We start from the raw sequence: 25159 nt of genomic DNA on the forward strand, positions 1-25159 counted from the left end.
GTCAGTGTAAAAGAAAGATATGGGCTGGGCAAGTACAGGGGAGCAGTATGTTCAGCCCAAGGGCTTCTGATGAGGCCAGAGCTCAGGAGGAAAGTGAAAGTGATGCAAACACAGCAAATAGTAATTCCTGGACAGCAGGTAGGAAGTGGGGAATCTAATACCAGGAGCTTTCGACAAAACTACAGCCTGTAACTACCTATCGGAGGCATCAGGCATACTGGGATAGCAAAACAGTGAGTATTCAGTAGAAACTGTGTGGGGTTTGGAGTGCAGGTGTCAGGGTACTAGGTGAAGGGAAACATCATTAGGTAAGCAGTAAAAGTGCGAACCTATTGAGAGGAAAATGACTGTAAATAAAGGTGTAACAAAATAGGCCAATATGAGCTCAGCCGGAGGCTGAGTGCTACATCGGCTATGTGAATTGTTAACCTAGAGTTAAAGAAACGAACAGGGACTTACATAGCGCAGCATACCTGTCCATGTCAGTGAAAGAGAAGTGTTCATCCAAGGCTTGATGGCGGCGGAAGTTAGTGGTGTTTTGAATCTCGCAAGCAAGTGCATTTGACTCAGAGAAAACACGTTTGCATGTCTCAAAGTCTTCTTTCCCAGCACTGACTTTGTGCTTTGAATGATGCTTGAGTTGGCAAAGACGATTGTGCGCATGCCTGTGAAAAGCAGGCACAATGCCCTGCAGGTTGAGTCTCTTCACATCATCTGCAAGCGAGCTGCGAAGGAGGATCTTCTCGAATGCACATTTGATGTCATAACCAAAAAGGATGTTGCTGCCAAAAATGTCCATCAGCTTCTTCACACTAGCAATTGGGTATTTCATCCTGCCAACAAGTAAGTGTTATATATAGAAAGAGCACAAATTGAAATACATACAGTTCACCACTTCGGACCATGTCACATATCGTAAGCAAAAACCCATTGTAGGACTTGGAGTTTTTGTGGCCTCGTAGAGGTCTATTTTCTGATGCATGTTGAATGCTAATCATTATCCAAAACATTCCCTATCATATCCGACTCAATACGCACCAAACCCAAAAACATCGGACATCAGACATCAGGTTTTGCATCGGGTTTTGCATCGGCCGATCGGATATCGCGCGCACTCATCCTACCTATGTCCATTTTCATTGCACTAGCCCCACTAGGTGCGTAGTTACTTGTTTTCACATCCCTAACATTGTCGACCACATTATTACATGTATTCCCATGGTCCACAGTACATCATGTCTTATTACATAGGACATCGGATCCGAAATATTGCGCTACTACTTTCGCCTATAGGGTTCTGGATTTCTATGTATCTACATAAATATTGGACTCCCCATAGCATCATCATCATCCGAGTAGAGGAGAATTGTCTCCGATGCTTAGGGGTCAAACCCAATATTTCGTAGTTCTTAGTTGGCATTGCGAATATCATTGTTCCTTCACCGTCCGTATCTGTCATCGTCATTATTGCGCACACCGCTCGCTTTCCCGACACTCGCTATCACATCACTATTAATTTCTGATACCCCAAACCCAAACCCAAACCCAAACCCAAAAACCCAAAACCCAAAACCCAAACCTCAAAAAACATTGGACCTGACGCTTTTGCATCGGACATCGTAATTATACCTTCGGACATTGTTTCCTGCGCTCGGATTATTGACCTCACATCACCCACTCACCCCAAAAACTATTCCCAGACCGCAGACCCCTGGGTCGAACACACTTGTCACCAAGTATAGCAGACTAGGCAGTGCAAGACCACAACATGAAGATATCAGTTTGGAGCCATCTTTGTATAGCCCCACTCTGTGTTGTATACCTACACTGTCAGACTTAAAGGGGGGGATTGAAAGCCTTGAGAAAGTCACCAGCGCTATTGCAGAAGGCACTTGTAAGTTCGTGTCAATCACACATGAAGAAGTGGAAGAGTGGATGAACCATATCAAGAATGGGGAAAAGCTCACTCCTGAGCTCAAGCCTCCCATGCCGCCTGACACTCTTCCTTCAGCATCACCCCCCACAACTGCTACACCTTCTTCACCTTCTCCGCTCGAGGATGAGAATGATTCCAGGCCTCCTTCTCTTGAGAATGAGAATGATTCTGGGCCTCCTTCTTTTGAGAACGAGAATGATTCTGGGTCGTCTCCTTTTGAGGATGACAACAATCCCCTTCCCATTGAATCTACTCGCATCTCCTCAGTAACAGATGACTTGGTGGATCCTGCACTTTGTGTGCTTTCCAGTCAGCCTCAACCTCGTGCTACAGCCTCACCTCCTCCAGCTAATGAAGATGCTCTGGTCTCGATGATGAATCACAATCACAAGCGCCCTGTTGACGACACGACACCATCCAAGGGACAATGCCCGAAGTGTGCCTGCAAGCTCACTGAAAAGGCACAACAGCTGGACTCTGACTCATGTGAGACTGACAAAGTACAGCAGTGGAAAGCAAAAGGTGGACAGCGCACAAAAAAAAGCAAGGCCATCATTGATTCAGACCAAGAGAACACCATGTAGTAGAATAGTTTTCAGCCAATATATCAACCATTTTATGTGCACATTACCTCTGTCCATGAGAAGTATGTTTGTTATCAAAAAATTGCTATTAAAAATATGTTATTTTGATGATCTACTCGAGCTCGCTGTTGCAGACGATGAGCACAAGGATGGCGGCGCTGCACTGCTTATGTGAGGTGATGAAGTTGCCAAATTGAGCCATGTTATTAAATAAACCGGCAGTGGCACACCGCCGGTGCTATATACATACTACATACATAAGGTAGAAAAGCTAAGTACAACTCTATAGAACCTGCCGGTGTGCACCGCCAGTGCTGCATAGGAATGCCTCCAGGCTTAATTAAGTGGTTCTGTGATAACTGTGGTACCACTTTACTAACTGGGATATGTGGGAATAATAGGTGAACAATTGGCTTCTCAGGATCAACACGATACTAGAAATGGCCAAGCTTCACCAGCAGGAACCTTGTTCCACAAGTGTTGTGTATTTATTGATATGGTTTTGGACCAGGGTATGGAAGCATGTGGTACATTAATTGGTACATTAATCATACATCAGTGCCACAGTATATTACATTTGAGACTCGAGAGTCGAGCTGGAGTTGTGATCAAGAAAAGCTGCACGAACTTTGCTATGCAAATACAACATGATACTACAAGAGCATATTCAGATGGTTTCTGATAAACAATTGTAATGAATTGTTGCACAGTTTCAATTTGAAAATTGTATTAACCATTAGTTGTGGAAGATGTATGAGCTCGTTTCTTTCCTTTGAAAGGCATGTCTGATGAAGGACCAGCGCCAAGATTGCGTCGTTTGAGTGGACTGGATGACATGTTGGAGGGTGGTCATAATGCATCTCCAAGCATGTGCAGCCTACCGAGTCGCTAGGCCTACAAAAGGCTTGACAACTCAGGAAGATGTCGAATGGGAAGATGGGGGGAGTATACAATAATAATTACTTACTTTGCAGTACTGGTCAGAGTCTAGACTTCGCAAGCCAAGTTGAGTCGGAACCTCGGACAAGGAAGGCATGCAGGTTTATATGTGTATGCTTGGTGAATGGGGCAAGTATAAAAAAACAAGTTCAATGGTTTGGGTAACCAGAGAACTCACACTGGTTCTGAGTTAGTTTACAGAAATTGGTGGGTCTCAAACTGGCTCTTCACTATCTCGCATACCCAGGTATGTGCGCATGGCAGTAGCTCTGGGGCCAGCACTAGACGTGGAGAGAGTGATTCTTTGTAGAGTCAGGGAAGTAAAGCATTGAGAACTTGGAGTCAGTAGCAGTTGGCTGTGATTACTTAATTATTTGGCTCTTTCGCACGATCACATTGTTGTGGAACGCCACAGCCACAATTGTCAGTTGACAGTAGGGGAGTTCACAGTTGCGTTGTTTAAGTGTTTTTCGCCAAATTTGTCGCTTTGTTGTTCACCTCTGTCGGTCACCTTGGTGGCCAATGGTTTAGAAATCGTAACTTTGGCATGCTCCGTCGGAGTCTGAATTCCACTCAATCCCCAATCGGACTGCTTGTTCTAGTCGAGCGCTGGCGGCTGCAGCGATGCGCTTCAAGGTTATGGCGCCCATCCGCACTCAATCAGGGTGCGGGAAGGACACCGATTCTCTGCCACCTTCGCCCAGCAAACTTCTGGCTGTAAAACTGCTTGTCGCCAAGGCCAAGAAGGCTGCCAGGAGGCCCAAAGTCAAGCCTGACCTAGGTGATGCAGCGTCCATCAAGAAAGCTGCCGCCAGTTCCAGTCGGAGAGTCGTCAAGTAAGTGCATGAGGTTTCAGTTATATTTAGCTGAATTTTGCAGTTGGTCCAACCCAAACATGTTCGCTCTGACGGACAAGCTGCTCACAGTCATATCTGAGCACGTGACTTACAAAGTTGCCTTTGGGTTCAATAAAGGTGATGCAGGATCTGTGAATTCCAGTGGTAAGAAGGTCAAGGAGCACACAGAACGTATTGCAGAGAAGGTACTCTTGCTTGATGATCTTGGTAATGAGGATCCAACAAGCAGATGGAAGGATCTCGAGATCTCGAAACTTGGTAAATCCATTTATCAGCGAATCAGATAGTAAGTTGTTTCATACGAAAATAAATGATTCAGTATACTAATCATCATGCAGCCTCAAGGAATCCTACTCGAAACACTACCAGGAACTTGGTCAAACTGGCCAGGGTCTGCTCACGACAGACCATCAGCATGAGATCACTCCTGATACTCCGCTGGCTAACATGTGAGGTGAGTTCATTTATTATTTACAGAAATATTGACCTCAGTTTATATTAGACAAGATCCTCCATGAATTTCCGTGGTATTTGCGGATGCAAGAGCTAATGACAAAGAGGCCAGTCATCGACAAATCTGCTCTCCTCAATGGTTCTACTTTGTTGGATCTTGGACCTCTTCATCGAGCACCGTCAGACGAACTGGATATTGATGTAGCAGGTATACACGACAACTCTGAGTCTCCTTCACATGTAAAGCATGTGCCAAACATTAAGGTATGTCATCTATGTTATGTCTACATACTTCATATTTAAATTATGCACAGTGGTCTGGATCTCCCGACTGGACTTTTGACTCTGAGGGTAACCTTCCAGAGTCAGACGGAGAACCAATTACACGACCTAGCTCTCCTCGGCTGCCATCTCCACCATCTTTCAAGATACCTGCCAAGACATCTTCCTTTGCCTTGTCATCTTCAGCTCGCTCGATGAGTACTAGTCGCAGGAACCCTGCTACTGCCTTTCAGGAGATGGCACTAATTGCACAGGACACCCAGTTGAAAGTCATGACTGTCAGTGCGAAGGAGAAGACTTTATGTGAGAATACGAAGGCTAAGGCAACAATTGAGCTTGAGCGTCTCCGCTTACAGCATCAGCGAGATGAAGCAGAATGTCATTGCTTGCATGAGCGTGAGATGATCCAGGCCTGCATTGAGCTTGCCTGTCTACAACAAGCTTTGTCTTACAATCACCAATCTCAAGTTGACATGTTTGGGGCTTCGAGTTCAGGTTTGCGTTTTGATACCTTCAGCTCATCTTTTTAATCATGATTGAACCACTCTTTTAATACCAGTATTTGTTTCATCAGTCTACATTTTTGAACCACTCTTTTGATACCACTGTTCACTCCATCTCTCTACCACTCTCGAATGCGAGCATTGCCTTCTTTAGTTCTTCCCTCTTTAGCTTGCCCTCTAGTAATGCCTCCTCCCGAAATATTAATTCATCGTTCTCTCGCTCTGCCAGCCATTGTGCCCTTTCTGCAGTCTCCTTTGCATGATCCGAAGACCCTTCTGATAGAACCTGTCTGCAGAAAAATCATCATCTGATCTTTCTTGATCCATTGCAAAGGTATAGAGGATGATGCAAGCAGTGACCCAGAGGCAAACATACTGAAGATCTCAAGGCTTGTCAATGCATAATCGAAGCCCTCGAAGAGAACACCAGCGTCCTTTGAGAAATCCTACACAGTGCTCCGAATGGACTCAGACACGAGACAGGTAATAATTAAACCAGCTATTCTCTGGTAAATCTCTCTCTGGCCTGTCAGAATACTGAGTATTTTTTTTTTGGCTCAGATTAGAAAAACTTAGTACACTTTATAGGGTGACTGGCACCAATTTTCCAGTGGATAGGCAGAATCTGCCCAAACCCACTCACTATCATCTAGTAGGATGGAGTGCTCTTGAGGAAGCCGTGTTTCTGCCCATGCTGTTGCATCATGTTGACTTCCAGGCATACCAACACCATAGTCAATGATACGCAAGTCAGGTGTTGAAATGAGCTTATTTATTTGGTTAATATGGATCAGGATTCAGTTGTACTGGTGGCTGACTTACCTGCACATTCATTGAATAATTACTTTTCCTGTCAAACCAGGTGTTACCATAAAACCCTGGGCACTGGTATAGTGGAACTAGAGTCCCATCCACCATCAACCAGCCATGTCGCCAAGCTGGGCAAGATGCCTCTTCCACCCACTCCTTAGCTCGCTCAATTGCATTTGCATCAGGCCAGTGAACCACAGCCTTTCAGAAGTGATCCCGACACACTGCAATCATGATGCGGTTGGTGTACAACCTCACCATACCATATCCAATGCCAGCCCACAGTGCAACCTTTGTTACAGTGGCAGCATTGCCATAATGGCCAAAGCAAAACAGGGCAACTGCAAGTTGTCGATCAATAGGATCCTGTGCATTCTGTGAATTATTCTGAAAAATTGGATCATCCTGGATAGCAGCTAGGAGTGCATTGAAAGACTCGGGAGACATTCGGACATATGAGCGGAAGATTTCAGGGCGATTGAGTTTCCAATCAGTGAGGAGAGTGAGATCTTGGCCACTTTTATTGATATTGACCCGATTGGTCAGATATCTTTGGGAGTATATGTCACTGGCTAGCTGCAGGAATACCTGACCGGTGGCATTTGTGATCTCGAGGTTTTCATCAGTGTCAGATGATGAGGAGTGATCAGAATTAGATCCATTGGATGAGTCATAAATCTCGTTGTTGATCATTGACTGAGTTTGGGTGATAAGATTTAGGACATAAGCATCATATACAGCCTGAATAGCTTGTCCTCGTGGTGTGTTGCGGGGCATGGTGAGATGGTACAGTAAATCTAACTCAGTCTGCTGTTATCGCAGCCACCTGCATGGATTATATAATGTTTGTTGCCGTGTCGGCAGACTCGGCAACCCTTTCAAGAGATGCGACAAATTTGCTGACCAGCGCGCGAACAACAGGGTTATCACAGTCGACCAACGTTTTTCAGTGTTTTTCAGGCCTCAAAACTTTTCTGAACAACGAGCGAAAAACGCCTAAACAACGCAACTGTGAACTCCCCTAGTGACCTTGTGTGAACAAGGTTATTTCTCCACTGTAGGAATAAAGTGATTACTGAACCAATAATCTACAATCTCATGATCTGTCCATCCCGTCGGAGAGAAAGAAATGCTGTCCAAAAAGATCACCGCATTAGTAGAGCGTAATGTCATCCTTGTATAGCTATAGTATTACTAGTAGGAAACTCACCACCGCCGTCTTGCCTTGAAGTCAGGACTCAGTGCTTACTCCTGCAATTAAATACCTTCGGCCTTCTTCTGCAGCTAAGCTATAAAGGTCGACGCCACAAATCCTTTGCGCACTTGATGGTTATGGCTACTTTTTCAGCTGGTACCCTTTCAAAGAGTACCAATATCGTTGATAGACATTCGAAGCCTTATCTTCCTTCGACAACATCTGGTCCTTCTCGCCAATGCCGATGCTAATGCCACTGTCCCAACCCTTCCTCGTCTTGCCACCTTCGGAATGGTCTCATTCCCTCTTGTCATCGCCCGACATCAAGCGAGTCCATTGCGCTGCAATAACGCCCAAAGCGTAGTCTTTTCGCGTAGTACACTGGCCCGTAGCTTGTAACAATCGTGCTGGAAGAAAGAAAAAAACAGGCAAGCAGTGTGTCAGGTGTCCCTCGTTCTGCTATATGCATAACCGGATCTTCAGAGAGTCTACGTAGCGCCTCCCCCTCTGTGAAGACTAATGCTCAGATTAGTCAGTTGTCCCCAATAGCAGTTCAGCTTGCGGCGCAACCACGCTCAACCACCCAATACAGGTCCAGACGGCGACACAACAACCTGCTCTGGTATACTTCATGTTGCACTCGCGTCACTGTCTCCGCTGCTCAGCGTGCTGGCTCTTAGTCGTGATGTAACTGTTTCCGATGTGATGTGTATTTGGTTAAGCCAATGCCATCAGAGTTTGAAACTTCTTGTTCACACCTGAGGCGTATGAGAAGTCGGGCCGAGAGCTCCAAAGACTTGTACATACAGTAGTTGACGTGCGGCGAGTTCGTGTGAAGGAGCTCTCCGACTCAAAAGCGCGTTGCATTAAATTAGGGCTGAACGTGTACAAGACAAAAATACAACGATCAATTAACAGTAAGAACCTAGCTGAACACCAGAAAAATCAACTCGAAGTCCGTGGTAACATACTCGAAGATGTGCTGTTCTGGTTCTTCCCATTCCTCCTGTCACGAAATCCCTTTGGAGGGAGATCATTGGTCCGACCCACCCCTTTTTCTGCATCTGACGGACCTGTAGGAGCACGCAGCACTGCAGACGCCGCAGATCCAGCATCTGCTCCCTTACCACTACCGTTCCTCACCGGCACCCCGCGTCGGCTTTCCAAATCATCACTGCCACGCTCGCCCGTTGTTCCAAATATTCGATTACGAGCTTCTTGATATTGAGCCTCACGCTCAGCAAGAGTGTTGCGCGTCTGCGAAGAGAGCGAGGTAGTGACATTCGAGGCTGATTGAGAAGGAGAGGGCCGTTTCAGGATGCGCATCGTCGGTTGGAAGGCAGCTGGGGGAGGGGGGACGACGCATGTCCCGGTGCTTGAGGGAGAGATGATTAGTTCTGGCATGGGTGCTTTGTTGTTTCTGCAATGTGCAGAGGAGTTAATGCTGGGACTGATAGCTGAAGGAGAACAGTAGACTTACGCGTCTTCCCAAACTTTGGCGTTATCTTCTTCCTCATCTTCATCGTTATCCCAGTCGTCTGGAACGATTCGTTGGGCCTTCCGCTGTGATTTAGTTGCAGCGCCTAGGCCAGAGTAATCCTAAAGAGGCACCGTCAGGTCTCGTGGTCCAGTATCAAACATCATTACTTGCACTGGGCTGGTCCCAAACGTCTGCAGATGTGGATCCTTGAGAGCTGGTATCGATCGTGTTCATCTAGGCTCTAAGATTTAAAGATTCAACTCTATCATGAAACGTCTATGATAACACCAAATCACTGTCAGTGGCTCTGCAAGCTGCAAGCTCCGCTGACAATCAGCACGTGGTCACTGACCAACAACGTTGCGCTGAGTGACCTAACATACCTACTCCTACGTGAACGGGTGCAAGAGAATCGTTGCAATATGTTAGACCCAGACAATTGAATAATAAGCACATATGATCGCAAAACAGGACATCGACTCCAGTAGCTCGAGACCCAATCTGCTCTGAGTCTTGGCTCGGCATGAGCAACGCGTCACCAACAACCAGAAAAGGAAAATCGATATTTCGTCGACGCTCAGCGCTCAGCGCCAACGCTCAACAGCATTTATGTAGAACAGCATTGCACGCAAGCACGAAATGATACGTAGATCAAAACAACAGCGAGAACAGCATAAACACATACGATCGAAACCAAGACCTCAACGTGTCTAGCACGTACGGACATTCAATCATTCCTCATCGTCATCATCATGGTGCGCCCCAGGCCTGAACAACGCCAACAAATCATCCATGCCGAGTTTCATATTCTTCATCTTCTCTCCACTCAACGCCGCTTTCGTAAGCTCGCGTTTCTTCTCTTGAAGCTATATAGCGCCATCGCTCAATTACAGCTTCAATTGCAAATGTCACATGACTTACCTCAAGGATCCGCTCTTCGACGGTCTCGGGAACAGTGAGCTTGAAGATATTGACTTCGCGTGTTTGCCCGAAGCGATGAGCACGATCGAATGCTTGGTCCTGTCCCTGTGGTTAATCCTGAATTCAAAAAAGTGAGTCTGGGACAGACCTCGAGCGCAGGGTTCCACCACATGTCAACGAGGACCACATTATTGCAGCAGGTCAAATTCAACCCTAGAACGCAAATATTAGGGACTCGCCATCATTGTGAGTTGGAGGGAACGTACCAGTACTTCCGGCCTTGAATGAAATCAGGATACAGCGCGTGTTCTTGCTGTTTCGAATTTTCTCCAGCGATGCCTCACGCTTATCCTTCGTCATGCTTCCATCATCTACATCGCGCCATCATAGCAAGTCAGAAACCTCAAGTGATGAGAAGCCAAAAAAAAACATACATCGAGCAAACTTGATTCCCTCGGCAGTCAAAAATGGTTCGATCAGATCCAGCATGCTGGTGAATTGAGAAAAAATAATCGTTTTTTCAGCACTCTCGCTTCGTTCATCCACGTCCCGAAGAATTTCCAACAGCTTGCGAATCTTCGCCGAATCCGGAGGTAAGTTGGGATCACGAGCGGTTGGTGCGGCCACAGACTTGCGTCGGGCCTTGGCAGCGATTTCGGTACAGTCGGTACAGTGGTCTGAATCGGAAGAGATGAGGCTGCGCAAAGAAGATGAGTTAGAATTCCTACTGTATGTCAGCGAAGGTAACATACTTCGCCTGACACAACTGGCATTTCTTGCCGTTCGAGACACCCATCTGTCCTAAAAGTGTCGCAAGCTCGTCGGCATCTTCATCACCATCATCGCTCTTAGTGGGGCGAGGCTCGGCGGCCTCAGAGTCGATGCGGTAGTCCTTGTACACAAGGGACGGATGGTTGCAAGCTAGTGAATCTGAATTAGCATGTGATGCAAAGTCAGTACACGAACCAACCTACCCTGCCTTAGTCTCAGAAGCATAAGCAACACGTGGGTATAATTCTTGGACGCTTCGTTGGCCTGAACAAGTTTGTCAAGTTCGTTGGTCATGCGTTTCGAGAGCGTGTTGTAAAATGCTTGTTCGTCTGAATCAAATTTGCATTGAACAACAGTCAAATGCCGTGCCGGAAGGGATATGATAGGTTTTCCATTAAGGACGAGATCCTTGGTACGTCGGAGCATGATGGATTGAAGAACGACCTGCACAAGAGGTGGAGTTGTAGGGCAATGAATCAATACACATGCACAAAAGGACCCACATGAAGTCGTTTAAGGGCACGTACTGGTCGCCCAGCCTTGATAGGCTGTGCGATCTGTTCGTTGAAGTTTTGCCAGTCGTTGAGCGGACGCACACGGATAAATTTGAGGAGAGAGAACAGTTCATCCACTGTATTTTGCCTGAAAAGAAATTTGGAGGACTGCCTTCACATAACGCGAACTTTAAACGCACATGGGTGTGCCTGTAAGACACCAGCGAAACTTCCCATCTAGTTCGCAGCATGCAATAGCCGCTTTCGTATTCCTGTTCTTGATATTGTGTGCTTCATCTTTATATACACGTCAGATAATTATTCAGCCAACTCGGGTGGCGACGCACCAAGGACAATTCTAAACCATTTCACGTGGAACAATGCGTCTTTGCCTTTTGCCCTTCCAGGCTTCTTCCTCGCAACAATCTCATCAGAATCAGAGTCCGAGTCCGATTGGGATGCTGCCTTCTTGGATTTTGACTTGGACTTGGATTCGTCCTTTGCGGGAGGTGCAAAGGTCGCGTATTCAGAAGCTACAATGGAATACGAAGTGACCACGACGTGTGCAGACTTGAGTTTCAGAGGGTCTGTGCTGCATTGAGTTGGATACCATTTAGAGTGGAAAGCACCCACCCGTGGTGCGGCTTTGTCCATGGTGTTCAATCACACGTAATCCTACAGCCATCTTCGCGATCTCGGAGGCCCATTGAGAGACAAGCGCAACTGGACAAACGACCCTAGAAATCATGAATTTAACAAACAAAATATCAAAGACAATTGACCTACAAGGTCGTGGCAGCCCAACCGTCCGCTTTATCAGATTTTTTGGCACGACCATCGACGATTCGCGTAAGTGTCTGAATAGTCTTCCCGAGACTGCACAAAAAAAGCTTGACTATACGCTAGGAGTAATAGTAATGACAGCCTTACCCCATATCGTCTGCAAGTATTCCACCTCTCTTCTTACCTGTTTCTTTATCACGCATCCAAGCACGACCAAGGACCTGATGCGGGAGAAGTGTAATACCATCTTGGAAGCCCTCCACAATGGCTTCATCCATGTCGATCTCAATTTCATCATCAGGGGTGATACTATCTTCTACGAGAGCGCGCAACGCCTTTTCAGTCTCAGTAGCAGACATCCGGGGCTCGTAGATGTATGCCTGATGCGATGCATCCACCGCCGAATTAAAGTTGGAAGGGCCCGGAAGAATGTCACGGTTTGAAGGAATGTGAACAGGTGCTGGTACCTGTTTGCGCTCGAGAGGAGGCACGGGAAGGGCCTGTTTCAAGGTATCCATGACGAAATTGTTACGAGCAGCTGGTGGGGGTTGAGCAGAGGATCGCGACTGGGTAACAGGTCTATTTAACAGCATCACCAAAAATTGTGAGTCGCACGTCACGCTGAGAGAAGCGAATACGTACAAGTCCTCGTTTTCTTCGTCAGAAGATATTACGATTGTTGTTCGGCCTCTGTGTCGAGCTGTCGGTGCCACCGTTGAGGCTGCAGAAGATGAAGATGTAGAAGAACTTAAAATAGACTACATAATATCGTGTTGAGTGAAGAGATAAAGTTAAACATGAGGACGTACGATTACGCTTGGCAGTTCTGAAGTCTTTGCATCAGTTGGTTTCTTGAACTCTGGGTATAAACTAGGGTCAAATGCCATCTGTTTGCGACTGGGAAGTTGCTCAGGTATTATTCATAATCTTAGACATGGTACATACAGGCGTTCCATGGTGGTAGGTGGTCAGGGTATGTATAAGTTGAAGATGGTTTGATGATCGCGGTTGAAGAAGGGTAATTAAAACAACGCGTCGCACTTAATTGATCGTCACGTGGTCGTTTGTATTACATACTCAGTCCAACCCGCGTCCACACTTCCAATAGGTATTAGGTACTACGTCGGATTGCTTGCACGCACCACTGGCATGAGCTCACACCGTGCACACACGCGTTCCGACTACATTTTCTTCCTCTCCTACCGAACTCGCTGGTACAGTTCACTTTTCCTTAATGATTACACATATACATGAAACTTAACTCGTGTCAAGGATTGATAACGACCAGTACTCACACGTCAACAATTCCGTCTACTACCACCTCTTTGATTCTGTAGTCAACACTTTTCTCATCCAACGATGCGGACTCACCTCTGATTCTGCCCAAATTGGACTGGTGGTCTCGTCCCATTGCCAAGTAAGTACTAGTGCCAAACGGCTCCATGCTCTGATCAGGTGTTCACAATTCCAGTAATAGTTTTTCTCCCCCCTGTCATTTCCTCAGGTGCTGGATCTCGGCCTTCGGGTAGTGAAGCTCGGTTCAAGTTCTGTGACGTATGAGGTCGCGGTATTTGAGGAGGGAAAAGATGCACCCGCAGCTGTCGGAGGTTACACCCATGTTTTTGTTGAACGGGGGTCCAGGAAGAGCAGCCCCATGACTGATCTTCTGCGGGAAGGTCTTTCAAGCCTGTTATCGACCAATGAGAGCTTGGAATCTAAGCTTTGAAGTGCGCTTACACTAAATCGTCTTGGAATTCTTCGAACTCGCTAATGAACGAGAGGGTGCTATAACAAGCACGCCTACCTGATTCCCTGATTTTCTAGTACGACAACTAGTCTAACCTCTTTTCGTGCCACATCTCTGGTGCTCGCGTGCCCTCCACATGACTGATGCTGATCCTATGTCCCATAATTCGGAAGGCCTTCCATTATGACTACTAGGCAATTACTTTCTTTCTTGGCGAACGCTAGTAACAATATTATAATATATGCAACTCCCCTGTTCTAGATCTGTGTTATCGTGCCGCGTATAAGCGCAGCGACTCCACCATCGAGTAGTTTCAATACACTCACAACTTTCTTTGTATCTTTAGCTAGGTCTGTCCCGATTCAGAAATAGGAGCCTTCGTCTCAACGCATGTGCAGTTCAGGAGGTTCTCGTGACCAAGCTCTAGCACACGCCTGACAGGACCGTTCTCAACACTGCGATCAGTGTCTTTGCAAACTAAGTACAGCCAGCCCTCACTGGCACATCCGTCTGTGAGACGATTCGCGGATTAGTTTTCAACATATATGTGATCTCCGAGTCGGAGTCTAACATTGTGTGCATAAAGAAAATTCAAACTACAAATGTACATTTTAAGTTTAGAATCCATAGAACTTGTTGACCAGAATCAGGCTAGCTGCGCACCGGAAATCACTTACATACATGCAGCTACAATATCTCAACTGTCCTGATGGAGTTCATTATGTTACGAACAGCCTGATCAGCCTGTCTTCTGTGGCGATAACCGGTCATGAAGCCCATTTACCCTGGCTTAACGGGTGAAACCAGGTACTATCTGACTTCAATGACAGGATATACAGGGCAAGGTAGATGGAGGCGGTGGTGCGCAAAACGAGCAACGCTCAGTGACTCATGTATGTTACATAATGTTGAAGCCAGCTTTACGGCCCCGACACGTCGCACAAGCAGACCGATGTCCGTATTCCTTCATCAGACAATAATAGCAGCAGGAATGATGGAGCTTCATATCAAGTGACGTCGACTGGAAATCAGCTATGATTCAAGTTGTCCGACCCAGTTCAGGGCAGTAATATCACCCGAATGAGCCACGATCTCCTGCAATAGCGGCCTGACAGCGGTTTGCCTCTTCTCGCCATTGCTGGTAGGAGGACACCGAAGATGTCAAACTGCGAGAATGCGATATCTTCCTATAATGCGATAACACGCATCGACGCTGATTAGGGGCACCTATCATTCCTGGACAGAAGGCGACAAGGACCCGTGCATCCGACTATGCCCATCAAATCGTTCAACTCCTGCACAATCACAACGGACTGCTTGTGATTGGGAGGATAGTCGAGATAAAGGGTCTAATCTTGTTGGTAGAAGAGAATCCTTAAACAGTTCATCCCCGTGTATTCCAAGCGCTCTTTGCCAGTGCGCCAGACTAAACATGGAATTGACCATTCCTAACGTTGAAGCTCGACATTGTTATTCTTGTCATGCAGCATCGCGGGCAATGACTGCATGCCACCAACTGGGTTTAAGTCGTATACGATCTTATCCCAGTGGTTCGTGCCCTTCCCATCTATGTGATAATATGGCATAATGGAAGTACGATGAGCCCCATTCGGAGGTCTGCATGCTCCGTTGATGATGACAAACGCTCCTTGTGCTCGGTGCTCGTTGTGAAGGCATTTATCTGTGCCTCTCGATCACATAAACGTCCAGTAGAAACAAGTAGGCGACTTCCATTTGAGCGCCAATCACCCACCCAACAGCACCTTCTGCTTCGAAAGGAGACATACTGTTGGCACAGCTCTGAAGACAGTCAAGCATGCTGACACGTGTGTTGTTGAGGGCCTACCTCGTACCTGGCGGCGGCCTGGTCCTGAATGTTAAAAGCATGTTGGGGGAGTATCATTTTGAAGGCATTGATAGTATCATTTTGGAGGGCATCGGTAGCATCGTCATCGCGTTGTGCACCGTGTTACGGTAGCGCTGCATACTTCTGCTGATCATCATATTCAAGCAAAGACGAAGGGTTGAGATCGATGGCCGCACTGCCGCAGTGATTATGGATTCCTAAAATGAGTACTAGTGCCGGCTAGTAGATAGGTGCGCTGGGGTTTGCAATCATGATATCGGTTATCGAATCGGCTAGTGGCCGCTGTGACTGTGGCAGAACAGAACCGTGGGAGCAGCTCCGAACTTTCGGGCATCAACTTCGTGTGTTTCGGAGTCTCCACGATAATCTCGAAGATCTCGAATCAATCCTACTTGATGAAACTGCTGAGTTTACTCGACAAGGCGCAAAAAATGTTGGACACCCAGTTTGCCTCGGATTGGCAACACTACACCAGGTTGATCACCGCCGAAGATAGCTCGATAGCTTTGTCGCGTGCAGCTAGAGCAGGATCTGCAGCCAACTGAGGCCGGCGTTCATAACTTCATCACTCGTATCCATCCGCATCAGTGGCCTCTCCAAATCGATCTGCACAACAAAGTGCACGGCCACGACCTGTCCGGTTGACGGCAACTTAAATGACAACTCCCTCGAAGTGTGTGGTTATTTCCCTCGTCCTCAGACTTCAGTGACAATAAGTTCGCCGGACGGCAAGTACTGGACACAGTCACGATTGGCTAGTATTCCACGATCGATTAGACGTCCTTGCAACACCTACCACGTTTCTGTGCTCCATAGCTTTATCAGTCGCTAGGACTGAGCTACATCTGGGGAAAACTCCATCAAGTCGATCCCCCATAAGTGGGCGTCAATAATGGGTCGTCTCCGATTGGTCTAAGTTGGCATCGCTACTGGCTATCCTTGGGCCATTCAATTGACTGTCCCACTATTTTGTTCCATCTTCGAAGCCCTACAAACGAGCAACCTCGTCTTCTGAGCTTGTCACCATACATCGACTCGGATATCGGGTAAACGTGCGACCGCCTGTGCGAGTCCTCCATAGTCTTCAAATTCTCAAAAGGGGTTGATGGTTGTAATTCCATTATCTTGTGGTAGAGATTGGCAGTCTTTCTCGAGGCTACTAGTGCAGAGTGCCAGAAGCGCGCGCACTGGGCCAAGACTTTGAGCTGCTTCACAGCCTCAACTAGGACCAGATCTGAATCGTTTCTTGTATAGCCCGCCCTCTCGTTAGACATCCAATTTACCGAGGAATGCTATTCAACTGCCGTATGATTGCATTTAATGTAAAGAAAACTTCCTGTACCTCCATATCAGTGGTATCGTAAGGTCCACCCATCTGCCGCTCACAAATTAATCATGAGTAACGACAAAGTAACGAAATCAAAACCCTGAATATTAGTGTGGGTTATTGCACTGCAGCTCATCGTTCAACGTTCAACGTTCAGCCCCTACGATAGCATCTAAGAATATCGGTCCTGCGATGACTTTTCAGGGTCATGCGGCACCGTGACTGTGCAACTTATCGGACCAGTCGCATGTGAGGAACGTTGTCGCTCCTTCTTGCGTAGAATCTTCCATGAAACTAGTACAATCCAACTAGTGTGCACGTTCATCAAATTTGAGTCATCACGTTCATATATTATTGACCATGTAGTCCCAAGATATCTGTTTCATCTTCGTGAAGTCATGAAGAACGTTCTAGTACAATGTATGTAAATAATCATCACATCAATTACGTGCAAGTCAAAGAAAGCAGTGTCCGTTCCCAAAACCATTATCATGCACTCGCATGCCCAAGACAGGTGACCATAAACCCAAACGAAATAGGATAGTAGCTATCTCGCTAATCGTGTCCACATGAAACGGGCGTAAGCGTCTCTCCAGATAACAATATACTGGAGGATCAGCATCAAACTTCTTGCCAAAATCAAAGATGACCCTGATGATATCAGCCTGCACGACTAAGGAGACTGCGGAATATAGATTTGAACCTTGACGACGCTCCGGCAGTCCGCGGTGATTTCGAAGTTGGAGTCGGAAAATGCGGCACGGTGGGTGAAGCAGGTGCCGTCTGTGGGCGTGGATGTGGACGCGGACGCCTCAGGCGTGCTGTAGGCCTCGGAGTAGGAACGAGGACGGGAACAGCTAGCAAAGAGGGTTCTACGTGGGGTTCGTGAAGTATGGGAGAAATTTCTTTAGCGCGTGGCGGGGGGATGGTTGGTGAGGCAGCGGTGATCGTGACCATAGGAACTGTCCACATAGGGTGGACATTAGGATCCGGTGCTCGGTCGTGGTGGCGAAACGTGTTTTTGGCATCTAGAGCAGTAGGTGCAGAGCCTGATGTGGCATACGAGGTGAATGATGCGTAAGAGGTGACGGTACAAAAGGAAGATGACGATGCTTGTACTTCTTGATCATGCGAGGCATTAGGGGGGTCGACGAAAGTGTTGGATGCATGTCTTGAGTTGTCTTGCTGGTCACTGTCATTGTCACTGCCCCATTGTATTACCATGCTCTGCTTCAGGTTCGACGGGATTTTGGGGTGAGAATATTCTGCGCCACGAGAAGCGGTTTGGAGGTTCGGAGCATTGATAGAAGTAGCGCCAGTATCCCGTGACCCCATTGTGCTACTGCCATCAGTCAAGCTTGAAGTAGAATTTCCCGCACTTGAGGATACACTGGAAGAAGACGTGATAGGCGGAGGAGGCAACAAGGTGATAGTAGTTGCGCTACCTGTCAGGCTGTTGTCCGTTCCGTACCGGGAATCAGGTTCAGGCGTTCTTTGCCGTGCGTCATTCCTCATCGGAGACCTCAAGTCAAGGCTTGGAGCACTGCCTGAAGCCGACTTGGGTCGCCTGTAAAAGGAGGGGGATGGAATAAACTGGAATGTCAATCGACGACTCAGACGTTTGTTCTCCTTTCCGTTATCTCCTATTTCTTCAGTCAGCGGAACATTTTCCTGGAGGGTCGCGTCCGGTGTGGGAACATTCGGAGTGTTCTGTTTTGCACTACCCCTGAAGAACGGTGAAGAAGGGCGAGGTATCCAGGGTAATGAAGGGGTAGCTAATTGTGCTTGTGGTACCTGAATAGATTGTTTTCGAGATTTGGTAAGCTTCTTGCGAGACCTGACCTGTGCCTCAGCGGACGAAGTGCCTGGCGCCTTCGAGTCCATCTTCGATTCAGGAGCGGCCTGCTCGGTGGATATGTCACCGGAGACAAGTTCTTCACGGTCATGGGATGCGCCGGAAAACGTGCTGTCAAGCGCGGGGGTAGACGAAACTTCGCTGGCTTCCAGAATCCTGACCACTCGAGTGCGTTCTTGTAGTGCAGTAGGTTGTGCCGCGGCGTCCGCCATTAGCGGTTCTCGGGAAGGTGCATCAGGTTTCTTCCTTCTCGAGCTCGCCCTTCTGAGTACTCTTCTAGAGCTCGCCCTTCTGAGCACTCCGTCATCCTCCGTCACAGAGATCTGTCTTTGACGAGGGTTCAGATTGTCATCCATATCCAAAAACACGGTATCTCCACTTGCCCCGCTCATCTGCGAAAGGCGACTCACGGCATCCACGAGACTAATGCGTGAATGACGCTGGGTTGGGTTGGGGTAAGACATCCTCCGTGTTACGCCGGGATCAACCGCAGTGATGACGGCATTTTCTGCCTCGTTCTCAGACGATAATGAGAAGAAGCTGCTGCTGATCGAACTTGTCTCGGACAATGCGGGATCCCGAGAACTTGGGGGGAGAGATACCCGTGAGGATGGAAGCGAAGGAGACGAGGCACGCCTGGAAGACCTATTTCCGGATGAGGGAACGGAAGGAGAAGGACCGGAGGCCTCTTCAATATGAGGTAGAAAATTTACACCTTCCTTGCCGGAGACCGGTGAACCAGATGCAGCCGAATACACCGTGTTTGTCATCATGCTGGCACATTTTCGTCGGCGGTATTCCCTAGCACTTAGGGGCATCACGACTGGTTGTGATGACATCGCTTGTCTGGAAAAGCGGGGCGTAGACGCAGGACCAAATGGAGTAGATGACATCCAGTTATCATCCGGATTTCGGGACACTGAAGGTTTTCGGGAGACTGGCCGAGCAACACTTGGTGAGTAGGCTTGTGGGACGTGGGCTGGCGTGGGAACTGTCTGGCATGGAAATGATGCTGAGCGACTATGCCCGAATGGTGCTTGGGTAGGAAGTGGTGCTGCTGGCTCATCCTTAGCATGCCGTCGAAACAGATTAAGTGTAGAAATAGTGCTCTTGACTGATCCCGTTGTGGGAGCACGGTGCGCGTGCGACGAGAAGGAGGATGAGCTAGCAGAACCAGTATAAGAAATGAAAGATGAGGGTGGGGAGCGTGAATATGGGCGGGCGTCTAGGCCGAGGGTAGGAACGGCACCGGCGCTCTTGGACGGTCCGACTAAGGGTCTGGGGGCACGATGGGCATGCGAGGACGTAGTGGCAGAAATAGAACCAGTGTGAGAGATGATAGATGAGGGTTGTGAGCGAGAATATGGACCAACGTCTATGCTAAAAAGACTTGGACAATGTGATTGACTCGACTCTATAGATACGATTGATGGATTACTAGAAAATGCTGGCCCAGCGAGAGGAGAAGAGCGTAATGGACGAGAAGCATGGACAGATGTTGGATATCCTGCAGGTGGTGCAGGTGTACTTAATGGTTGTCCTGCACGTTCGCGCAATGCAGGGCGATGTGCCACCGCCACGGCCTGTATTAGAGAAGGTAAGGTACGACGAGCAGACACCCGGTGACAAACTCACCTGCAGCGCGTCGCAGGGTTGGGACATGGCAACTTGGGAAAAGTCTCGAGGGGGAAACAAGTGTACATATAGGAAAAGCTTGTGACGCGGGTTAGGATCAGACCGAGACATCCCTAGTGCCTCGAGGCGTTTTCGAGGCACTGATGGTAATGGTGATTAGAGCCATAAATTTAGCCAAGACTAATTTTAATCCAAGAATTAATCAAAAATCACAATTCCGACAAGCGACAACGCAATAATAGAATGACGGTGCACATGAGCACTGCCTAAGGACACCGGTATCTTAACAGTACTTGATTATCGTCGCGACGTTGACTAATTCATAAATACCTGTGAAAGACCAGACCTTCATGGCCTCCACAAAGCACGGATGTCTTGTCAGCAGTGTGATTTTTTGATACGTAAGGATATATCCATGATTCACTATCAATGATGCGTGGGCTTCTTCCCATCCACAAACATGTTCCGTGTGGCACTAGGCAGTGTCGCTGTCATTTCGTCCATCTCGCGAGTTACATGCACTTGACACCCGAGTCGACTAGTGTCAGTTAAACCGAACGCCATATCGAGCATGTCATTTTCATCGTCAGATGGCTCGGGGAGTAAATCATAATGCTCGGGCGAGAGAACAACATGACACGTCGAACAAGCAACTGACCCTTCACATGCGCCTAATGATTCAACCAAATAAGTTCAGCTGACCAAATGACGTCAAACGAAGCACTATTCGCGAAATACCTTCTAGGTCAATATCATGTTCATGCGCAAGTGATAGGATGTCATCCCCCTCGTTCGCTTCAATGGTCTTCAACAATTTACCCTTCGAATCTTTGAAATGCAATTTAATCCTGAGGCAAAGTCAGGGTCAACTCGGGACTTTTTCCGGTATGCTGCGTACCCAGTACCAGGATCTGGCCTGGTCACATTTCCATGACGCTGTACTTGACGAATTGTGGTCGGTCTAATATTCCAAATCAGAAATCAGAAAATAGGATACGCACTCTGCGACCCGTGTAACCATCTCCGCAAGCTAAGGCTCCCTAAATTTTGGCTATTCGACCGTGTCCAGTGGTCCAATAGGTGTACTGGACGATCACGGACAACAGCAGACATCCGCACAGAGCGGAGTATGCGGAAGGACGACATTAATAATGGGGGACACGAGAAGGGCGTGGACAGAATAATATTGACAGTGAGCACCAAGCGGCATTATTAGATTACATAAGCTGACTTATTCGGTCAGTGTGCGAGGCTCTCCTCCTTCTGTGCGACGTGCAGCACTCCTCCACATACAATGCATGACATTTGTCATTTGGTAGGTTGATACTGAGTAGTATGAATATGAATCTCATGCAACTGGTTATTCCACAGGATAGCGACTGGTTTGTCAATGCACTCGCTACCTTTCTTATCATTGGTCTCGTCGTATCCTATTGCCCACAGGTAACGTGAACGACATGTGGAACAGTAATCATCTGACTGTTGTGCAATAGCACCTCCGAATAATTCAGATGGGCTCGTCCGAGGGCTTTAGCCCGTGGTTCCTACTACTTGGTAGTACGTCTTCTGCCGCGGGGATGCTTAATATGTGAGCCACCGGATAGCATCGATGCTCGGGTTTTCTGATGAACCGTGCAACAGGATCGCATTATCTTGGCCTACTATTCAGTGCTGTAATGATGTGGTGCGTTCCGCGGTGATTTTGCCTGCTTAGCGCCACTGAGAATCTACGACTCGTCAGAGCGTGGGGAAATGCCTAGAAATCACTGCTGGAGTAACACAAGTGGTCTTGCAGTGGGTTTTATTCACGGCTATGTATGATTATCTCTTTCAATCTGGCAGTTCAACTAACATCAAATGCAGCCTGGTTTTATACATGATCTACTATCCCGCCCGGTTGAAATACGTTGACATTGACATCCCTGCGCACGGTACTCTCCCTCCTCAGCATGTCAAGACAAAGCTCTTGAGTGATGATTGGCGTCTATCTGTGAACGTCTCGTGGGCTGTCACCACCCATCTGTTTGAGTTACCCATTTAACTTTCTGTCTCTACGTTTTGATGTGTATTTTGAAGTGTCCTCATTACCATTGTCACATTCTTCCTTCTGTTGACGCGCATCCAAGAGCCTGACGGAGAGGTTCCACGTCAAATATCCTTGTGGGCGACCTGTCTCGGCGTCAGCTCTGCATTACTCGCAGCAATTCAATATGCCCCACAGCTGTCGCGAACTTATCATTCGAAGCTTGTCGGGGCGCTCAGTATCCCTATGATGATAATACAAAGCCCTGGGGCATTTGTGATGTCCATATCTATTGCGCTCCGGTGAGCAACTAGATTCTCCGTATTCGACGTTGTACTCATATTTATGCAAGCCCTGGCACTAACTGGACAAGTGCGTTTGCGTTTACTACTATTGTTGTTGTATTAATAATGTGTCAAAGGTTGGGCGATGTACGCTGTGTCCGGCATCATGCAATCCGCCTTACTGGTTATGTGCATAGCATGGAAATTCCGCCAGCGTAGGCTCAAGATTGACGACTTTGGTTACTCCTTGGATAGCAGCTCGTCCACTCCATTGACAGACGACATTGACACCGTCGTTGGTGAAGTTTCAGATCCCCAAGTTGGCGACATGTCTTTCGACAGCGATGCGGAGGACGCCCGTGAAGATGTGCCACTTCTGGCAAAACCAAGACATTCGGCCAGGAGTTCGAGGTTATTTGGCTGGTTGAGATTATAAGTAGATGTCTGGTTTCGGGGCTTTTTGTTTCCCGTTAATATTTAGAACCTGGACTCTGGGCAGTTATAGTAGACCTACTTTCGTATCGCAATGACATGCAGTTTCACCATGAATCTCAAAAAGGCAACTCTACTTTGGCGCAGTTTCGCGCCTTTCATCCACCATGGCCAGCCTGATCGCGATTCTCGACTTGAAGGGGAAGCCTCTAATACAGCGCTCGTACAAGGACGATGTACCGTCGTCGTATATCGAGCGCTTCTTACCGCTTATACTAGACATCGAAGAAGAGGGACAGCAAGTAACACCATGCTTCTCAAGTCAAGGCATCAATTACATGCACATTCGACATTCCAATCTCTACAGTGCGTCTTGACGTGCCTTGTGGCGAAACCGCCTCCCTGATGATTTACACTGCAGTCTTGGCTTTGTCGAAACGCAACTCAAATGCCGCTGAGATCATCATATTCCTCCATCGACTGGCTCAAGTTTTGATGGAATACTTCAAGGAACTCGAGGAGGAGTCTATCAGAGACAACTTCGTTATAATATATGAGTTGATGGATGAGATGATGGACTTTGGGTTCCCGCAGACAACAGAGAGTAAGATATTACAAGAGTGCGTATGAGGCTTGCTCCCATGTGTTGGGTACTAATGCTGTGTTAGGTACATCACCCAGGAGTCGCACAAGCTTGAGATCCAAGCAAGGCCTCCCATGGCTGTCACGAATGCTGTTTCATGGAGAACAGAGGGCATAAGGTATAGGAAGAATGAGGTCTTCCTGGACGTTGTTGAGAGCGTGAACCTCTTGGTGAGTACTGCTCATTGTGTGACGAGGCTCGACACAAATTGCGTACATAGGTCAATTCGAACGGCAATGTGGTCCGATCTGAAATATTAGGTGCCGTCAAAATGAAGTGCTACCTGTCTGGTATGCCTGAACTGCGACTCGGGCTGAACGACAAGGTCATGTTTGAAAGCACTGGTAGAAGTATGCGACGGTCTTATGCTCCTCCCCCTGTCTCTAATACATCAATTTATGATAGCTGCTCGGGGAAAAGCTATCGAAATGGAGGACGTCAAGTTCCACCAGTGCGTCCGGCTCTCCAGGTTCGAAAATGACCGCACAATATCGTTTATACCGCCAGACGGCGAGTTCGAACTTATGTCTTACCGACTTTCGACACCCGTCAAACCTCTTATTTGGGTGGAAGCGGCCGTGGAAAGCCACAAAGGGAGCCGTGTGGAATATATGGTGAAGTGCAAAGCGCAATTCAAGCGCAGAAGCTCTGCGAATAATGTTGAGATATATGTTCCTGTCCCGGATGATGCAGATAGCCCGAAATTTAGAGTTTGTCGCCTAAATCATCTAGATAACTTTCAGCTGACACGGTCTGCTAGGCATCTACAGGCAGTGTGCAGTATGCTCCTGATAAGTCTGCATTTGTCTGGAAGATCAAGCAGCTCGGAGGTGGCCGGGAATATCTAATGCGTGCTCATTTTGGTCTTCCGAGTGTCAAAAGCGGCGAGTAGATCTGACTTTGTGCATTCTCCTTGCTGACCAATTGAGTAGAACAAGACATGGAGAAGCGCGCGCCCATCAGTGTGAAGTTCGAGATCCCTTATTTTACGGTGTCTGGTATCCAAGTTCGCTATCTGAAGATCGTAGAAAAGAGCGGATATCAAGCCCTGCCTTGGGTCAGGTATATAACCCAGAATGGCGATGATTATAGGTGAGGACCGTTCATTTGGCTCCATTGATGTGATGTTGACTTGAACCGCCCCAGTCTTCGAACTGCTCTTGAGAAAGGGAGTACGCCTATTGTACAACAGATGTGAACACATATTATATTCAGGAAATACCAGTACTTCGTTGATGCTTCAATCGGGACATTGATTTAGAAATTCTGGATCAATTTTCTTTGGGTTGTCTCTAAAGGTATGATTCTCATCGATCGAGGTGTCCTACAGAGGCGAAT

At 47.5% G+C, this 25159-nt stretch overlaps 10 protein-coding genes across 10 annotated transcripts; 5 read left to right on the forward strand and 5 right to left on the reverse strand.

Moving 5' to 3' along the window:
* Nucleotides 1-424: 424 nt before the first annotated feature.
* F5147DRAFT_581969 (uncharacterized protein) lies at nt 425-998 on the reverse strand (the record flags this gene model as incomplete). Its single annotated transcript, XM_041431625.1, has 2 exons — nt 425-833; nt 886-998. 2 exons carry the CDS (start codon nt 996-998, stop codon nt 425-427), a joined length of 522 nt encoding a protein of 173 aa, XP_041289597.1.
* Nucleotides 999-1935: 937 nt separating this feature from the next.
* On the forward strand, nt 1936-2520 carry F5147DRAFT_655452 (uncharacterized protein; the record flags this gene model as incomplete). The annotated part of the gene is made up of 1 exon (XM_041433978.1): nt 1936-2520. One exon carries the CDS (start codon nt 1936-1938, stop codon nt 2518-2520), a length of 585 nt encoding a protein of 194 aa, XP_041289598.1.
* Nucleotides 2521-4083: 1563 nt separating this feature from the next.
* F5147DRAFT_655453 (uncharacterized protein) lies at nt 4084-5959 on the forward strand (the record flags this gene model as incomplete). Its single annotated transcript, XM_041433979.1, has 6 exons — nt 4084-4295; nt 4339-4602; nt 4655-4707; nt 4819-5033; nt 5084-5546; nt 5889-5959. 6 exons carry the CDS (start codon nt 4084-4086, stop codon nt 5957-5959), a joined length of 1278 nt encoding a protein of 425 aa, XP_041289599.1.
* A 2545-nt stretch (nt 5960-8504) lies between these two features.
* F5147DRAFT_776864 (uncharacterized protein) lies at nt 8505-9273 on the reverse strand (the record flags this gene model as incomplete). Its single annotated transcript, XM_041441910.1, has 3 exons — nt 8505-8979; nt 9040-9158; nt 9199-9273. 3 exons carry the CDS (start codon nt 9271-9273, stop codon nt 8505-8507), a joined length of 669 nt encoding a protein of 222 aa, XP_041289600.1.
* Nucleotides 9274-9452: 179 nt separating this feature from the next.
* On the reverse strand, nt 9453-13013 carry F5147DRAFT_320379 (SNF2 family N-terminal domain-containing protein). The gene is made up of 16 exons (XM_041429209.1): nt 12954-13013; nt 12818-12905; nt 12651-12766; nt 12156-12587; nt 12012-12101; nt 11859-11962; nt 11573-11812; nt 11426-11522; nt 11235-11373; nt 10935-11175; nt 10713-10881; nt 10395-10657; nt 10227-10331; nt 10109-10173; nt 9961-10059; nt 9453-9905 (listed from the first exon to the last, which is right to left on the reverse strand). The coding sequence occupies exons 1-16, from the start codon at nt 12962-12964 to the stop codon at nt 9771-9773; spliced, it is 2394 nt and encodes a 797-aa protein (XP_041289601.1). The 5' UTR covers nt 12965-13013; the 3' UTR covers nt 9453-9770.
* A 71-nt stretch (nt 13014-13084) lies between these two features.
* Nucleotides 13085-13918, forward strand: F5147DRAFT_320409 (HotDog domain-containing protein). Its single transcript, XM_041429210.1, has 3 exons — nt 13085-13222; nt 13281-13425; nt 13486-13918. The coding sequence occupies exons 1-3, from the start codon at nt 13158-13160 to the stop codon at nt 13732-13734; spliced, it is 459 nt and encodes a 152-aa protein (XP_041289602.1). The 5' UTR covers nt 13085-13157; the 3' UTR covers nt 13735-13918.
* Nucleotides 13919-17259: 3341 nt separating this feature from the next.
* Nucleotides 17260-20596, reverse strand: F5147DRAFT_709900 (uncharacterized protein). The gene is made up of 2 exons (XM_041438236.1): nt 20440-20596; nt 17260-20387 (listed from the first exon to the last, which is right to left on the reverse strand). Exons 1-2 carry the CDS (start codon nt 20548-20550, stop codon nt 17610-17612), a joined length of 2889 nt encoding a protein of 962 aa, XP_041289603.1. The 5' UTR covers nt 20551-20596; the 3' UTR covers nt 17260-17609.
* Nucleotides 20597-20637: 41 nt separating this feature from the next.
* F5147DRAFT_709905 (ferredoxin) lies at nt 20638-21630 on the reverse strand. Its single transcript, XM_041438237.1, has 4 exons — nt 21441-21630; nt 21338-21380; nt 21178-21287; nt 20638-21110 (listed from the first exon to the last, which is right to left on the reverse strand). Exons 1-4 carry the CDS (start codon nt 21583-21585, stop codon nt 20866-20868), a joined length of 543 nt encoding a protein of 180 aa, XP_041289604.1. The 5' UTR covers nt 21586-21630; the 3' UTR covers nt 20638-20865.
* Nucleotides 21631-21682: 52 nt separating this feature from the next.
* F5147DRAFT_709908 (uncharacterized protein) lies at nt 21683-23295 on the forward strand. Its single transcript, XM_041438238.1, has 9 exons — nt 21683-21754; nt 21811-21882; nt 21933-22027; nt 22081-22123; nt 22181-22254; nt 22303-22461; nt 22516-22764; nt 22815-22834; nt 22884-23295. Exons 1-9 carry the CDS (start codon nt 21734-21736, stop codon nt 23180-23182), a joined length of 1032 nt encoding a protein of 343 aa, XP_041289605.1. The 5' UTR covers nt 21683-21733; the 3' UTR covers nt 23183-23295.
* A 26-nt stretch (nt 23296-23321) lies between these two features.
* F5147DRAFT_709909 (AP-2 complex subunit mu) lies at nt 23322-25118 on the forward strand. The gene is made up of 8 exons (XM_041438239.1): nt 23322-23544; nt 23600-23798; nt 23847-23991; nt 24042-24171; nt 24227-24531; nt 24582-24705; nt 24754-24913; nt 24968-25118. The coding sequence occupies exons 1-8, from the start codon at nt 23346-23348 to the stop codon at nt 25017-25019; spliced, it is 1314 nt and encodes a 437-aa protein (XP_041289606.1). The 5' UTR covers nt 23322-23345; the 3' UTR covers nt 25020-25118.
* The last annotated feature ends 41 nt before the right edge of the window (nt 25119-25159 follow it).

This window comes from Suillus discolor (assembly GCF_016758755.1).
Source record: "Suillus discolor strain FC423 chromosome Unknown F5147scaffold_53, whole genome shotgun sequence".
NCBI lineage: Eukaryota > Fungi > Basidiomycota > Agaricomycetes > Boletales > Suillaceae > Suillus > Suillus discolor.

Bases quoted from the DNA above. Each gene is read 5' to 3' on its own strand.
- F5147DRAFT_320379 (XM_041429209.1), bottom strand. The intron at 12,102-12,155 runs GTAAGGCTGTCA...TTTTTTGTGCAG, and splicing joins ATACTTGCAGACGATATGGG to TCTCGGGAAGACTATTCAGA. The intron at 11,523-11,572 runs GTGCGTCGCCAC...GTGTATATAAAG, and splicing joins ATGGTTTAGAATTGTCCTTG to ATGAAGCACACAATATCAAG.
- F5147DRAFT_320409 (XM_041429210.1), top strand. From the start codon at position 13,158: ATGAGCTCACACCGTGCACACACGCGTTCCGACTACATTTTCTTCCTC. The intron at 13,223-13,280 runs GTACAGTTCACT...ACTCGTGTCAAG, and splicing joins CTCTCCTACCGAACTCGCTG to GATTGATAACGACCAGTACT. The intron at 13,426-13,485 runs GTAAGTACTAGT...TTCCAGTAATAG, and splicing joins TGGTCTCGTCCCATTGCCAA to TTTTTCTCCCCCCTGTCATT.
- F5147DRAFT_709900 (XM_041438236.1), bottom strand. From the start codon at position 20,550: ATGTCTCGGTCTGATCCTAACCCGCGTCACAAGCTTTTCCTATATGTA. The intron at 20,388-20,439 runs GTGAGTTTGTCA...TCTCTAATACAG, and splicing joins AACCCTGCGACGCGCTGCAG to GCCGTGGCGGTGGCACATCG.
- F5147DRAFT_709905 (XM_041438237.1), bottom strand. From the start codon at position 21,585: ATGTCGTCCTTCCGCATACTCCGCTCTGTGCGGATGTCTGCTGTTGTC. The intron at 21,288-21,337 runs GTACGCAGCATA...ACTTTGCCTCAG, and splicing joins AGGCCAGATCCTGGTACTGG to GATTAAATTGCATTTCAAAG. The intron at 21,111-21,177 runs GTATTTCGCGAA...TTGAATCATTAG, and splicing joins ACATGATATTGACCTAGAAG to GCGCATGTGAAGGGTCAGTT.
- F5147DRAFT_709908 (XM_041438238.1), top strand. From the start codon at position 21,734: ATGCATGACATTTGTCATTTG. The intron at 21,755-21,810 runs GTAGGTTGATAC...GTTATTCCACAG, and splicing joins TGCATGACATTTGTCATTTG to GATAGCGACTGGTTTGTCAA. The intron at 21,883-21,932 runs GTAACGTGAACG...GTTGTGCAATAG, and splicing joins TCGTATCCTATTGCCCACAG to CACCTCCGAATAATTCAGAT.
- F5147DRAFT_709909 (XM_041438239.1), top strand. From the start codon at position 23,346: ATGGCCAGCCTGATCGCGATTCTCGACTTGAAGGGGAAGCCTCTAATA. The intron at 23,992-24,041 runs GTGAGTACTGCT...TTGCGTACATAG, and splicing joins TTGAGAGCGTGAACCTCTTG to GTCAATTCGAACGGCAATGT. The intron at 24,706-24,753 runs GCGAGTAGATCT...CCAATTGAGTAG, and splicing joins TCTTCCGAGTGTCAAAAGCG to AACAAGACATGGAGAAGCGC.